Source organism: Colletes latitarsis, chromosome 2, assembly GCF_051014445.1.
Source record: "Colletes latitarsis isolate SP2378_abdomen chromosome 2, iyColLati1, whole genome shotgun sequence".
NCBI classification, from domain to species: domain Eukaryota; kingdom Metazoa; phylum Arthropoda; class Insecta; order Hymenoptera; family Colletidae; genus Colletes; species Colletes latitarsis.
This window is the reverse complement of record NC_135135.1, coordinates 26,385,579-26,401,767: the sequence shown is the minus strand read 5'-3', so window position 1 is coordinate 26,401,767 and position 16,189 is coordinate 26,385,579. Positions and strand designations below refer to the sequence as shown.

At 42.3% G+C, this 16,189-nt stretch overlaps 1 protein-coding gene across 3 annotated transcripts in view; it reads right to left on the bottom strand.

The window, feature by feature from the left end:
• The window catches only part of Pum (pumilio), a 176,037-nt gene that overhangs the window by 10,724 nt on the left and 149,124 nt on the right, over positions 1 to 16,189 (bottom strand). For 2 of the 3 annotated variants that reach the window (XM_076783181.1, XM_076783183.1), the window contains 5 exons: positions 3,200 to 3,586; positions 1,746 to 1,986; positions 999 to 1,163; positions 598 to 717; positions 83 to 377 (listed from right to left, as the gene is read on the bottom strand). In XM_076783181.1, the coding sequence (XP_076639296.1) occupies positions 83 to 377; positions 598 to 717; positions 999 to 1,163; positions 1,746 to 1,986; positions 3,200 to 3,586 (1,208 nt within the window). The remainder of the gene's footprint in view (positions 1 to 82; positions 378 to 597; positions 718 to 998; positions 1,164 to 1,745; positions 1,987 to 3,199; positions 3,587 to 16,189) is intronic. The other variant, XM_076783182.1, reaches the window with a different exon arrangement.

Here is a 16,189-nt window from a genome sequence, read left to right as displayed (position 1 = left end):
CATGGGAAATGCGTCTTGTAACGTAAGCTCGCCGCCGGAAACGTAACACCGTTGACGAACGCATAACACGAGAACCACGTACCGGTTATTTCTGAAGTCTTCCAGCAAGCGTGATCGTCCTCCAGCATTTTTGTCCCCGATGCTGGTGGTGCCTCCGCGACCGGGTTTGCCCACCAGGTTAGGGAAAAGGGAGTTACTGGAACCGAAAACTCCGTTCGCCGTTAAAGCCGGAACCGTGCTCGCGCGAAACTTTGCCTCGGCCCCGGGAGCAGCGGACACGCGACTGGCTCCACCGACCAGGCCGCCCAAAGATCCGCCTAAAGTTGGTGGTGGCGTCAAGGATAATCCTAATGGGCTTGGCGATGCTGTTACCGTGCCTGTAAACACAATTACGAGGATGTAGACAAACTGTAGAGCGTGGTAGTGAAGTTAGGGTAGAGTGGTGCGTCAAAAAGATAGCACGTTATTCTAAAAATACTAAAAACAACATAGCGTGCTATCCTTTTCTCGCTGAGAGTAGTAGTGGCGTCACATTCTCGGCCAAGGACAATCGTTACGGCCGAGGAGGGACCCATCCAGCGTAGCAGTAATTCTCACCAAGGGCTCCGTAACTTTGGGGCCACTTCCCGCGGCTGTACTCCAAGCTGGGGCTAAACGCTGACGTGTTTCTATCGAAGGAATCTCTTCGAGCGGTTGACGAAGCGCCAAGACCGAGACCTGCGAACAAAAAGGCGGACGGTGGTCTTGAAGCGGAATCGATGATGCACGGCGGATATGCGCGCGGCCACCGGTTACGATTTTAAAGACAAAAGGACAGCACTGGAAGTAGGATACGTGTTCAACATGACAATAAAGACAAACGATACGCTCTCGCAAAGCATGCAAAACATATTCGATCTTGGTTATGTACAAAACGGTAAACGTATCGAGGAAGCCGACGACGCCTGATACCGAAGGAGGGCTCTCAATGATTGGTCGTTGGCTAGAGAATGTTGTACCTGTGCTCTGCAGCTGAGCGGGCGAGCCCAGTGCCCCCAGTGGGGAGCCCCCGTATCCTAGTGCGGCTAAACCCGCGGCTAGTCCTGATCCTTGTTGCTGCGCCTGCTGTACGGCGACCGCTTGGGCTTGTGCAACCACCGCTGCAGCACTGCACGCCGCCAGACCTGCACCGAAAGCCCGCAACCCACACACGCTCTTAGTTATCAATTAATCTGCCGTACGTTACCAACCTCACACCGTCTATTAAGCCTAGCGGTACACCGTTCCAACACATACACACACCACGCTTCCGCTATTGACATCGATATAGTTCGTATTAACGGTCTTTTTCTTTTGTTTTTTTTAGTCACGGGGTTAATACGTGGCGTGACACACGTATGTACAGACAACAGAGACACGGTTACGTTGATCGAATGTATATCTGGAGTATTCGTTGATATATCGCTGTGTGCCATGCATGTATATACATATTATGTATAGGGGCCGAGGGGCACGCGAAACAGGACAAGCGGGCGTCTCTAAAAATATGTTCACTTTGAAACACTCGAATACTTTTTTTTTTATATTGCCAATGGTAATGGAAACCAGAGACACACCGCTTGTCGCACATTGCATGCCCCCTAATGTACGTACGTATTTCTGTACTTCTCAGGGAAGAATACCGAAAAACAATAACACATATCTACAACGACGACGGGCGGATCCGGGTATTTAATTACAGTGTCCACCATCGTTGAGGACCTTACCCAAACATTCTCCTGCTGTCGCGTTACTGTGGGATGTGGGGGTCGGTTGAGAGTATAGACTCGGTGGCGGTGGAGCTGGTGGTCCGGGCGGCGGTTGAGACGGGGCTCTGTTCACCAAAACCGGCGCAGGACTGACCAGTCTCATGGGGGTTGCCGCGGAGCTTAATCCACGCACACCGCCCATCACTATGGATCCATTTTGATCGTAATACGCTGGTATCACCTGATACTGTCCCTGAACCTGCAAAGATTTAACACGTCCATTTCAGTTACTCTTCTATCAAAGCATCACCGACGAAGGCGATCAGAAAACACCACCCGTGTGTATCGACTAGTTTTAACCGTTTGAGTGCCATAGATAGTTACGAGGATCCATGCAGAAAACACCAGTTTATTTTTTAATCAGGATTCAATATTGGTTCGAGTTTAATAAACTCGTCGGAAGATAGGAATAATTACAGATGAAACGTTCGGTACGATTTCAAAATTCGAAGCGGACAGGCGCATGTAGTGCAAATCGTAATGGATGGAAAACGCATGCAAGATAGAGATCAAGATAGCGTGATTTATGAGAGATTCGAGAATTGCTCTGCAAGAGTATTTTGAGGAAAAGGAAGGACCACTTTATGGAACTGGAATAGCAGATTAATTACGAGACAGCTGTAAGTATCTCTCGTTACTATCTGAAGCTTGAAAGTCGCTTTTCTCTGAATCACATTTTTCAAAGTGACTGGCAAAGGATCTCAATAACTACTCGGTGGATCGTGTTGAAATTTGGCACAAGTACGAATCAAATCTAATTCTTCAATTAAATTCAATCTTCTATCTAAAGAGTCGATCAACTAACAGTGTAATATAAACGCCAATTTACCTAATCATGAATAGTTATGATATGCATCGCGGTGTTATGAGAAGATACAACAATGGATGAAGCTTTTTCTATTCTATGTGTAGCAAAGGTATTCAAATTGCTGTAACTTTCTTGTCTTTACAAATCTCAGTATATCGCTTTAGCTTAGATATTTTCAAAGCCTTTCATCACTTCTTCTACTCAAGCTATTGAATTTGATGAATCTAACGATGGAATCGTCAACACAACTGGTTTCTTTTCGAGATTCCAGCCCGGTGAACCCTTAAGGCGTTCCACAGGTTCCACCTTTGCCTCCTCGACACTATTCTCATGGGTGCTTAAGGATCGTAACAATTCCCTGGCACTCGAACGCTTAACAGAGACGTAGAGGCGTTAATGGGTCGGTAAATAGCACGCAAGTTTATATTTAATCTCTACCAAAGACCTTCTGGTGGTGGTAGGTACTTGTTCGAAAGTGGCAACGTATAGTATCGCGACTAGAGCTTAAAACGGCGCGTCGACAATGGGATTTATTTCTAAACACCGAGCGTGGCCGATGTCCGTTCGCCTGGGATCAGGTTAGGGCCACTAATTAGCCGCTTACAGTCTGCGCCAAATTGTTTGCCGTGTCTTGTGCGGCAGCTGCCGCGGCGGCGGCCGATGACGGTGTCAGCGGTCGCCTGGGGGGCGGTGGGGCCGCTGCTTGAGGTGGTGCTTGGGGCAGCAATCCCGCTGGATAAACCCACGGTGCGACTCCATAATACTGTGGCACCACCGGCGGTGGTGCACCGGCTATCAACGCGCCGACGTACGGTTCCTGGCCGCTGATCACGGTGTACGGTGCCGTGGGAAAATTCTGTTGCTGCTGTTGCTGTTGCTGCTGCTGCGCCTGCGACGCGGCCAGGTACTGTTGCTGCTGTTGCTGCTGTTGTTGCTGCAGCAACTGCAGCTGCTGCGGCGTGGCTCCCTGCGGCTGACTTCGGAACAATTGCTGCAACAGAGAAAACACGACGACTGTAATTCACTGGGGTCCTCTTGCGTGGCAAAGCATTCGCGTTCCGGGGAAATTACGACGGGGGTCGATCTTATTTTTAAACTAGGCAGCGTTGTAGGTGTTTCCGGATCGGTCTAGGTGTCTGGAAATGTCTTTGCAATGCTAACGCGATCCTAGTTATTTGGGAAAGATGAAACTGTTGAGTTTCTCCCAAGTGTGCCGCCATGTAAAGTGGTTAGAAAGCACCCGATGTAACCGACTAGTAATTAAACGTTCCCTGCGCGTTTCCACGGGCGCGAAGGAGTTATATGCTCTAGAAAACAATCGCAGGTATTTAATTATAGCCTTCGCCTGGATTCTTTCAAATGTACGCTCGTACAATGTTCAACTTGCAAGGAGTAAAGTCTACTTTTGATAGTGTATTTATCGCTAATCGATTTCAGGGAACTTAAAATGTATATTTTAATAGAATTCCATGATCGATCCGAGGGATTATAATGGTTTCCAACGCATCTACGAATTTAGGGTTCGCGAGACTTTCGACCGAGAGCATTGAGTCTCGAAAATATTGCTCGGGCCTAAAAATATCCACGGTGCTGCAAAATATATCGATCTTCTTCGAGGATATACCGACTCACGGGTCTTGTTATCAAGCGGAATCTCTGCGGGAGTGTGCCGTGTAGGTCCCGGGGAACAGTCGGCAGGCACACGATATCGCATGCAAATTTTCGGCTAGAACGTGGCGAGCGTGCGGAGGCTCAACCGGCAGGGACGTCGGTCTCGTCCCCGTCGTCTTAATTTATTCGACAATGCGCCCGGAACGTTTACCGAGGAACTCTCTGGGCAGAACTCCAATCGCTCGGACAGAGATTAAGGCGCTTAAGGGGGTCTTCCAGTAATCCACGGTGAAAAAGATCGATTTCGTTTAGTATTTTTTTTTAATTTACATTTGGAGGGAATGGATACCTCCCAGCAGTCCAATAACGATATCACAAGCTTTAAATACATTTATCTCAAAATTGAAATATAGAATTACCATTAATTATTAAAATAATAACAATTTTAAAAATTGTTTTAATGTGTATTTACAGCTGGAGCTATAAGATTTTGACTATAATATTTTGATTCCCTCGTTTCGAACGAGCAAGATGACCGCCACGATGTCAGCCATATTGGTTTTCGAAATAACCTATGTCATTGTCGGAACTCCCAAGCAGTCAAATACCGATACCAGAAACTTTAAATACATTTTCCTCAAAATTGAAATATAGAATTACCATTAATTATTAAAATAATGAAAATTTAAAAAATTGTTTAATGTGTATTTACAGCTGGAGCTATAAGATTATGATATTTTGATTCCTTCGTTTCGAACGAGCAAAATGACCGCCACGATGTCAGCCATATTGGTTTTCGAAATAACTCATAAATGTCACCGTCGAACTCCTAGATTGTTGGCTAATTTGGTACAAAAAAGAAACTCTCACGATGATTTAATAAAAAAAATTCACAAAGAATGCCTATTTTTCCGTCTGCTTTGCTAGAAGACTCGCTCGAGGATTACGAGGAGTCGATCGTGCGGATCAGTGCCGAGTAACGTAATCTCCGGGGCTCGATGACGACATATCTCTCTCCTGTTACCGGGGCAGGAGACCCAACACCGACACCCCGGGCCCAGGTGACTTATAAAAAAAAAAAGTTACGGATCAAGGTCGAGAAACTGGAGAAGTTGGGAGAACGTCCGCGTTCGAGGCGGAGTGCGGTAAAAGCGACGTTAAAAGTCGACGAACGGAGAGGAGGAGGGCTGGGTTGGCTTTGGCTTGGGTCGACGACCCCCTGCGGACGTTCACCGACAAACCGTTCGCCTCTATGTTACCGGTACTCGGTCTGGACTCTAATTGACCGACAAACGTGGGTACGGTTTGACCGTGACGGAGAGGAGAGCATCGAGTCTGGGACCAGCCTTGTCAACCGCACCGGTTTAAACTTTTCCCTGCTATTCGACCTTCCCAAATTATACTATTCTCTAATAACAGCGATACGACTTTCGATTCTCACGTTCGCCATTTTTGTTTGTCCATCGTTCGAGTGAAGTTTCTGTATCTAACCTCAAATCCACTTTAACATAAAAAAGAAATACTCATAGCTTGTTGCATACGACAGTAGTATCAACTCTATTAAATTGTCCGCCATTTTTGTTTGTCGATCGTTCGAGTGACGTTTCTGATATCTTAAATCTGCTTTAACATAAAAAAGAAATAATTCATAGCTTGTTGCATATGGCAGAAGTATCAACTCTATTAAATTGTCCACCATTTTTGTTTGTAGATCGTTCGAGTGACGTTTCTGTACTTAACCTTAAAACACTTTAACACAAAAAAGAAATACTCATAGCTTGTTGCATATGGCAGTAATATCAACTCTATTAAATTGTCCGCCATTTTTGTTTGTCGATCGTTCCAGTGACGTTTCTGTACCTAACCTCAAATCCACTTTAACATAAAAAAGAAATAATTCATAGCCTGTTGCATATGGCAGTAATATCAACTCTATTAAATTGTCCGCCATTTTTGTTTGTCGATCGTTCGAGTGACGTTTCTGTACCTAACCTTAAAACACTTTAACACAAAAAAGAAATACTCATAGCTTGTTGCATATGGCAGTAATATCAACTCTATTAAATTGTCCGCCATTTTTGTTTGTCGATCTTTCTAGTGAAGTTTCTGTATCTAACCTCAAATCCACTTTAACATAAAAAAGAAATAATTCATAGCCTGTTGCTTACGGCAGTAGTATCAACTCTATTAAATTGTCCGCCATTTTTGTTTGTCGATCTTTCTAGTGACGTTTCTGTACCTAACCTTAAATCCACTTGAACATAAAAAAGAAATAATTCATAGTTTGTTGCATATGGCAGTAGTATCAACTCTATTAAATTGTCCGCCATTTTTGTTTGTAGATAGTTCGAATGACGTTTCTGTATCTAACCTTAAATCTGCTTTAACATAAAAAAGAAACACTCATAGCCTGTTGCATACGACAGAAGTATCAACTCTATTAAATTGTCCGCCATTTTTGTTTGTCGATCTTTCAAGTGACGTTTCTGTACCTAACCTTAAATCCACTTAAAAAAGAAATACTCATAGCTTGTTGCATATGGCAGTAATATCGACTATTAAAAAATATATCTTTAATTATCACGATTAATCAATTTTATACGAAAAGTGTGTGTATAAAAATATTAATTTACGCAGGTCGAGGACAAATTAGCTCTCGACAGGATACAGTGGAACGATCGTATCGATGTATTTTACGGAATCGGTTTCTAACCGGAAGTCAGTCTTCAAATGGCGTTGTCGGTCTCTTTTGAGGGGACACAATTATTCGTGCATGTGTCGTTCGACCGCGAAACGTTATTGGTGTACGTTTTCCGGCGTACAGTTGCAAATTCATTGTGCCATTGAAAGAGAAAATCTAGAGTATCCACCCTTATCTGCACAGTTTCTTATCTACGCGGTCGTCCGGACACTGCGTCGCCTATACTTATAAACATGGAAGTTATCTAAGCCCTACAAGACCCAACGCCATCTTGGATTCCACGTATTACATCGAAACCTTCTCAAAATTCATTACGTTATCGCTTCCACTCCTTCCAATCCAAAGATTCTTTCGTGTTTGACGATCGAAGGCGACAAGAAAACGAAACAGAGATTTGTTAAATTCATGGAACGATTTTCCCGCGATTACGTAATTACTTCTACGTTTCGGTCGATGTAAATGACCTACTCCTCGTCACGCTGTTTCTGCCTACGATTACGACGTGGGCATTTCAAGAATTCTATCCGTTTGATTCTAATTACATCGTACAATGTAAAGACGTGACCTAATTTTAATGTTTTTTTCCCACCGTCGTTTCCATTCGATGTGCTCGTGTCATTTTTACGTAAATTTCTTTCTAACCCGTATGCGCATAAAATAAAAATACATGAATATTTAAAATTTAAATTCGTTCTGTATTTTTTACAAAAATAAATACCAGGATAAATTTTGATTCGTGTGGTTCACAATTGTTTGAAATCAGTTTTTGAAAATATGTAAAAAAAATGGGTAAAGTCGCGCGAAGACAGAGATCGTACAATTTGGATTTTGAAGAATTCCTTAGAGAAATCACAGGTACGGTTATAGTCGTGAATAGCACACGATTGTTAGGCGTATCTTCCACACATAAATAACCATTTTTTTTTTTCGGCGGAGGAATGTTTCCACGTGGTGAGATTGGAATTCCAACGATGGCGATTGCATGCCAGAGACGCAAACATCGAAGTTGGCAATCAGCACCGTTGAAATTTACACCACACCGTGTGTGAATCTTCCTCCGCCGAACAAGTAATTATTTATGTCAGAAGACGCATCTAACAATCGTTTACCATTTACGAACGCGTACTATAATATTCCAGAAAAACTTTCCAAAATACGAAACTTCCTGTTTTGAACATTTTATATACCCAGAAAATAATGTGTTGTAAGGCCCAACTCGACAGAAGCATAGAGAGAAAGGCGTTTCAAGCATTTTTCTGAAGAACAAACTCAACAAAATGCTCTTGTGCCTTTATTATTATATTTTTTGTCGACTTTGCCTTTACGAAGAATTTTTAAAACGCTTTTACCCTATGTGTCCCTTTGCTGAGTCCGCCCTTGCAAACTGTTTGTTCCTAGCAACAAGTTGTCCACGAGAGTGCAAGTCAGTTTCGAGCAAAAATAAATAGAATACTAATCCTATTAATATGTTAATAATTATCAATAAATTATCGACAATGAAAAGAGATACCATTAAATCATGTAAACTAGACCAGAAAGTAGTTGTCACGTCTACTGCTAGCGCCTCTATCGGAGGAACAACGCAACTACTCTTTAACCTCAAAAGTTCAAAGCAAGCAATTCAGATAGAAATTAAATTTAATTTCCACAAGCTTATAGAATTCTTCAATTATCTTCAAATGCACTACGACTATTTTTCTTCGTTTACCGGTTCCAACGGGAACAGTTGACTTCTAATAACGATAAAACATCGAATTCTATTACCAAACAACAGTAAACGCGGACAAGAACCGACAACGCGTCGACGGAAAGTTCCCCGGTGTTGCTTCGATTTTCGGTTAACGTCACCGACGACGATTGCGAAACAAATTACGGACGAATTGGCTCGCGCGTCTTCGGTTTAATTCCCCCACCCGGTTAAGGATCGCATTTGTCTCTAATTAGCCAATTACCCGTTACCGATTACGGAGGGGGGCCACCCGCTGTGCTTTTCTCTCTTTCCCGTCCCGCGAGATCGTTACACGCCCCCGATCATAAAAACGGCGGACCTTTAACGAAGACAACGATCCAGCAAATAAATAGCAGTCGTTCCGAACAGCTCGTTCCCTACGCGAGAGCGTGGAGAAACTCGAACCGCTCGCGACACGCTCTAGCCCTCCCGAGTCAGCGATGCGTTTCGGGTATTAACCTCTTCCGGAAGCGGCTCGAGCTTGAGCCAAGGCCACGGTTACGTTTCATGATTATTCCACGCGCAAACCTTCGGGGGACCCCTCTTTCCCAACCCGTGGGCATCGCTCTTTGTATCGTTCAAGGTCCGATGAACTTGGAGAACTGCCTTCTCTCGCCTTGTCCGACTGAATTCCGCGGGAAGATCACGCGAACATATGTAACGATATAGGGATTTAAACGATCGGGAACGTAGAGAAGATCGGGATCGATACAGTAGAATTATCTAAAGACACTAAATATATCTGTAAAGTAATCAGAGCATACGAAAATCAACGCGTTTTTTCCCCCTAGCGGTAACCCATCCTAATCTGCACGCCGCCCAATGCAGCTGCACCTCGGTTATCGGACGGTGTCCAGTGTACCCAACGCGACGCAACCGTCGACAAGTTTTCTTTTTAATTTATTCATACACAACCTACTTACGTAGCTTCTTTTTTTTTTTATTATTAAGCTAGATCTATAGATTTAGTTTTTAATCATTAGACGGTGCATTGTTAGGTTTGTGACGGGTTGCAAGATAGGTTAACCCGTTCAGGACAGAGCCAAGACAACGCGTCGTTTGTTGTAAAAAGAGACGGGAATGAAAAGCGGAAGAGAAAGGAAACGAGTCTTTGACGCGAAGAATGTGAAATAGTACTCTGAACGGAGGTTGCTTCGAAATTTATCACGCTGAAAGGAATCTTTGAAGTTGATTGGTAATTGTTTTAGATAGGATAAATTCGTGCAACGTCTCTGTAGATATATTAATTATATCTGCAATTCTTTGTAGGCAGAAGATCCGCCATTGAAAGGAAAGTATTCTGTCGTTGAGGATGCTCAAAACTTTTCAAAAGGCAACTCAAACAGCCAAGGAAAATTCAAATTAATTTTTCATGATTGGTCATTAAATAAATCTGCTTATAATTGTTTACCGTTGAATTTACGTTCTGCCTGGTATAATTCTTATATTTTTGTAAAGGCGCGTCTGCACTTAGATATATAGTTTATATATACTTTACATTTTTGAGAGTATATGACAGTAAAAAGTGTGAAAGGGAAAACTAAATTGGCACAGATTCGCATACGAACGTAAAAGGAATAAAATATGCGTTCATTTAAAATACAATATAACCTCTAAAACAAAGTTTTTAACACGTCTACTTTTTCTTATAAATATTCTTATGCTCGCTTCCCAACGAAAATTGCCTTTATTATTATCGTGCAGGTGTCTGCATGAAAATGTTCAAAATAGTTTTGACCCTGTTTCGCTCTACCTTCCATGTTCTCCGTGACACTTCCTAAACTTTGCTCTATCCTATCACTTCCTGCGCTGCTTCCAAAATCCTTCAAAGCCATTATATTCAGGGTGATCCGGATTTGTCTCGTCAAACTGCGGAAGCATATTCCACGAGTAGATATAAGGCAATAATGTTGTATGCAAATCGACTATTCAGGGAAAAATTGTAATGGGAGATTCTAGAAGTTCCGCCAGTACTGAATTTTTTTCTCGAAAATGCATAGGATTTCGGGGGTATGTGTAATGACCAAAAATGATTGTAATTGACTCCCGTAACCGAAAATAATTTTTCCAGAACGATTTGAAATTTTTTTTTTCCGTCGAAAAATTTCACACCTTTTCGAATTTTTTTCTCGAAAGTGGGTAGGATTTCGGGGGTATGTCTATTGACCTAAAATGATTGTAATTGACCCCCGCGACAGAAAATAATTTTTCCAGAACGATTTGCGATTTTTTAATATTGTCGAAAAATTTCAAAACTTCTCGAATTTTTTTCTCGATAATGAGTAGGATTCCAAAGCTGTGTCTGTTCACCAAAAATGATTGTAATTAACCCCCTTAACCGAAAATAATTTTTCCAGAACGATTTGAAATTTTTTTTTTCCGTCGAAAAATTTCACACCTTTTCGAATTTTTTTCTCGATAATGGGTAGGATTTCAAAAGTGTGTCTGTTCACCAAAAATGATTGTAATTGACCCCCGTAACCGAAAATAATTTTTCCAGAACGATTTGAGATTTTTTAATATTGTCGAAAAATTTCAAAACTTCTCGAATTTTTTTCTAGAAAGTGGGTAGAATTTCGGGTGTATGTCTATTGACCTAAAATGATTGTAATTGACCCCCGCGACCGAAAATAATTTTTCCAGAACGATTTGAGATTTTTTAATATTGTCGAAAAATTTCAAAACTTCTCGAATTTTTTTCTAGAAAGTGGTTAGGATTTCGGGTGTATGTCTATTGACATAAAATGATTGTAATTAACCCCTGCAATCGAAAATAATTTTTCCAGAACGATTTGAAATTTTTGAATTTAATCGTTAATAACCATTCCAAGAACAGTCGTCATCGGACGCTTTGGTCCCCAAGAAGACCATAAACTCCGCAGAACGATGCATGCCAGGTTACTTGAGACGCTTATTACGTCTGCGTAATGTTTAATAACACGCGGATATCTTATCGCGCCCCGATGTTCACTCGAGGCAACGAATCGCCGCTTATCTCTTTCAACCTCATCGAGCGATTAGGTTGCAATTATCTACGTTTCGACCAGACAGCCTGCGTTACCAGACAGAAAAAATGGAAGATGGTATTATAACGGAATTATACACAAATAATTTCATACGTGAAAAGATTACAAATACTTGAGTTTTCATTACAAAAAGATGGTATCCTTTGGCAGCAAGATGGTTTGTCACGAATAATGTTGAGATGGGAAATGTTTCCTGGGCTGGCCAAAGTTTGTATTACTAAACGCTATAGTGCCTCCCACGGTTCCCCGCGGTAATACAAAGTTTGGATTCTCACACTTCCAAAGTCGAGTCAGGATGGCACTGGTCTCGCATTGTAATGCTTCACAATACCTCCGTACCACGAACGACTAAATTGGTAACGTTTGAATTTGTTCTTGAAATACTTCGGGGCCCCCAAAGTTGTTGGATCTTACGTTTTACCATTTACAAAGAACGTTCAAGCTTCGACATGCTATTAAAGCAACACTAGTTTCATTTGAACTTGTATAAATTCCAAGTATATTAAATCCTTTTCTTCCCACGAACAGGATCGATATATTAATCATCTAAAACGATCTTACCAGACTCTAACCTAAGGACGCCGCGATATTGGACGGTCGATCGAGAAGGGTATATGTGGAAACAGAAGGGTCGAAACGCTCGCGAGAGAGCGGTCCCTCTGGTGGCGAGTACTGGAGGTACCGACTAGTCCACTAGCAAGACCAGGACGAAACGCTCCACTCTAGTTTCTTTCTCTTTCCTCCTCCTATCTCACATACATCCTCGAAGAGGTTAGAGGGAAGAGAGAGAACCCAGATCAGCTTTCGGGCAATGTGGACGCTGCATAACGCGACGTGCAGGGCCAACAGGTTGACGGAGGAGAACAAGCTTTGTAGATTCCAGGGGGGAGGGCCCCGAACGGCAGAGCGATCCGCGATCCGTTCGAAAGCGAGAAAGAACGGGTCGAGAGAGGCTACTCAATTCACGGGCACAGTTTTTGAATGGAGTTACAGCGGGAGGCTGTCGCCGCAGCAGAAGTCATTAGTGCCCTCGAACAGGAAGCGCTGAAACGAACGCCTAAATGGAAATCACGGTGATTGCGTTTGAAAAGGGTGAAAAAAAAAAAAAAGAAATGGGGTTGAAGCTCGCGACGCAGAGAGCGCGAGAGAGAGAAAGACCCGAAGAGCGTTTGATTTTGGCAAGGGTGGGAAACAATGGCCGCGGAACATTGTCGTAGGTGAGAGAGAAGAGGGGTGGGATACGTTCCTGGAAGTGTGACTCACTGTTGAATACGTAAGGTTTCCGCCGGCGGCTTACAAATCCCGCGCTACAATACGGGGGCCTATTGATTCCTCCTCTCCTCTGCACTATACTCGAGTATCCACGCCGAGGAGAAGAATCTGGCACGAGTCGACCGTGTGACAATCGTTGCCAGATTTTTCGAAAACCCTCCTCTTCACGCCGGCCATTATCCGCCCTTAATGGCTCGCAGCGTTCGATCCCTACCGAGCGAAAACGATCGACGATCGACCGCGGTCGGATTTAAACTCGGATAACTATCCGATTAACTCTCCGACTGCGATATTCGGATTTACACGAACGAACGAGCGCCATTGTTCCGTGTTTTTTTTTCTCGCCTCGTGAAAACTATAGATACACACTGATATACAGGGTGTTCGGCCATCCCTGGGAAAAATATTAATAGGGGATTCTAGAGGCCAAAATAAGACGAAAATCAAGAATATCAATTTGTTGATGGAGGCTTTGTTACAAAGTTATTAACGTTTAAAGTTCCGCCCGTAATGAATTTTTTTCTCGAAAATGGTTGAGATTTCAGGGGTATGTCTATTCACCAAAAATGATTGTAATTCACCCCCACAGCTAACAATATTTTTTTCAGAACGATTTGAAATATTTTAATTTCGTCGAACAATTTCACACCTTCTCGAATTTTTTTCTAGAAAATGGGTAGGATTTCGGGGATATGTCTATTCACCAAAAATGATTGTAATCGACCCCCGCAACTGAAAATAATTTTTTTAGTATGATTTGAAATTTTTTAATTTCGTCTAAAAATTTCAGTACCTTCTCGAATTTTTTTCTCGAAAATGCATAGGATTTCAAGGGTACGTGTAATGACCAAAAATGATTGTAATCGACCCCCGCGACCGAAAATAATTTTTCCAGAACGATTTGAAATTTTTTAATATTGTCGAAAAATTTCAAAACTTCTCGAATTTTTTTCTAGAAAGTGGGTAGGATTTCAAGGGTACGTGTAATGACCAAAAATGATTGTAATCGGCCCCCGCAACTGAAAATAATTTTTTTAGTATGATTTGAAATTTTTTAATTTCGTCTAAAAATGTCAGTACCTTCTCGAATTTTTTTCTCGAAAATGCATAGGATTTCAAGGGTACGTGTAATGACCAAAAATGATTGTAATCGACCCCCGCGACCGAAAATAATTTTTCCAGGACGATTTGAAATTTTTTAATATTGTCGAAAAATTTCGAAACTTCTCCAATTTTTTTCTCGAAAGTGGGTAGGATTTCGGAGGTATGTCTATTCACCAAAAATGATTGTAATCGATCCTCGCACCCGAAAATTATTTTTCCAGGACGATTTGAAATTGTCGAATTTAATTGTTAATAACTTTTTAACGAAGCTTCCATCGACAAATTGGCATTCTTGATTTTCGTCTTGTTTTGGCCTCTAGAATCCCCTATTAAAATATTTCCCAGGGGTGGCCGAACACCCTGTATAACGGTACACCAAAAATATTCGAATGTTTCAATGTTAATTTATCAATTTCGAAAAATTCTGATCGTCAATTACATTTAATAATGAAATTCGAAGTTTCTGGAAAAGAAATCAAATTGAATTTATCGTACACAACGAACGAGGAATAATGAATTTGTAATGGCGGCATTGGACCGACAAAGATTGATATTTTAGGTTAGAGAAATGCTATATAGCTGTAGTAAACACACGATACCAAGTTAGAGGTTAAGAAGTGATTTTTTTCATCGAAGGACGAGGTCGATTTCCGATTGACTCGCGAAAGTGCTAAAAAGACGAATGGCGGCGGTAATGCGAGCGCCTAGTTTCCACTGCCAGGAGAATTACGTCCAACCGTGGAATTGGCGGAAAGCCCGTGGTTCGATTACGGGCACAGAGTGGTCCGCGGCGTAATCAGTGATATAAGAACCCATTAGGTAAGAGATATTCGTTACCAAATCCCTCGCAACGCGGTCGTGAAAACGGGTTTTACCGTAGGAACAAGAGGTTCAACGAACTTTCGAGCGTGCTCGTTTGACTTTCAAAACGGTGCTGTTCGAATGGCAACTTTAACATTTACCGCGCGCGTTTGCGGGTTGCCTTTCTTGCGATGGCGTACACGGAAAGATCGATCGTTTCTACGAATTGGCAGAAACTTCACGGTCGGTGGTCCATTTTAGAAGAAAATAGACAAATGTTTATGCTTTGCTTCGTTTAAGTAAATATATCGACGTAGATATCGACACCATTTCGTTTTAATTGAATTTAGAAGCTACCAGCGCCCTCTAGGATCGCTTCTAGAACCAGAGTGTTAAATTGACCGCTGGTGTGTCTCGAGACGACGGAAACTGAACGAACAACGCCGTGCAACTTTCCATTTTATGGTCGCGGGGAAAGGAGGGGACAAATAAAAAGGGAAATACATACGTATTGTCTTTCAGAAAACTACACTTTTTCGCGATCCCTTTTTTTCCCGATTGTTTATAGTCGAACGAGCGAGTACAATCGCCGACGCGTCGCACTTTCGACGTGGCAGGACGTTGCCAGCGATCCCCGAAGAGGAAGAGAAATCGTTCGTACGCACTGCGCGTTCCTGTTGCGATAACTTTTTGTCGCTAATAGCGTCCCCGCCTATCGGTTCTCCGTGTGAGCGCGCCAGTGGTGTGCAACCGTTTCTACGATTATAAATAACACAATAAAATAACAGATAAAACACGTTAACGATCGATTAAAAAAATCTCCATTTTGCATCGAGTGTATCGATTGCCATTTAACCTCAAATTTCAAGAAAAACAAAATTCAGAATCATAAAATTCAATAATCCTATCTAGATCTATTTTCGGTAACCTTTAAACTTGGAAACTAATTTTATTAACTTTATAAATGAAATATATCAAATTTATTAAATTATATAAGAAAACCTTTTCGATTTCTCTACGTACAGAGAATCGTTAGTTGCAATGTTGGTACGACGCATAGTTATGAAACGTCCAGTGCACTTTACAAATTAGATATTTGTAGTTTGTGGGTGGGATAAACTCGACGAAAGGATGGGATTGGCCCGTGGGGCCGGACTGTGCACCACTGGTATTGCACGAACCGTCCGCGAAAGATCGATGTAATGCAGACATCAAACGGTCTCGAATCGGAGCATGCATCCGCCGCCATCGTTTTATCGTTTCGCATTGTCACAACGATCGGCGAGGAACCTTGATAACGGCGCGGATATCGTGCCGCAGCGGTGTTTCGATAACGCGCTTTTAGTTTCT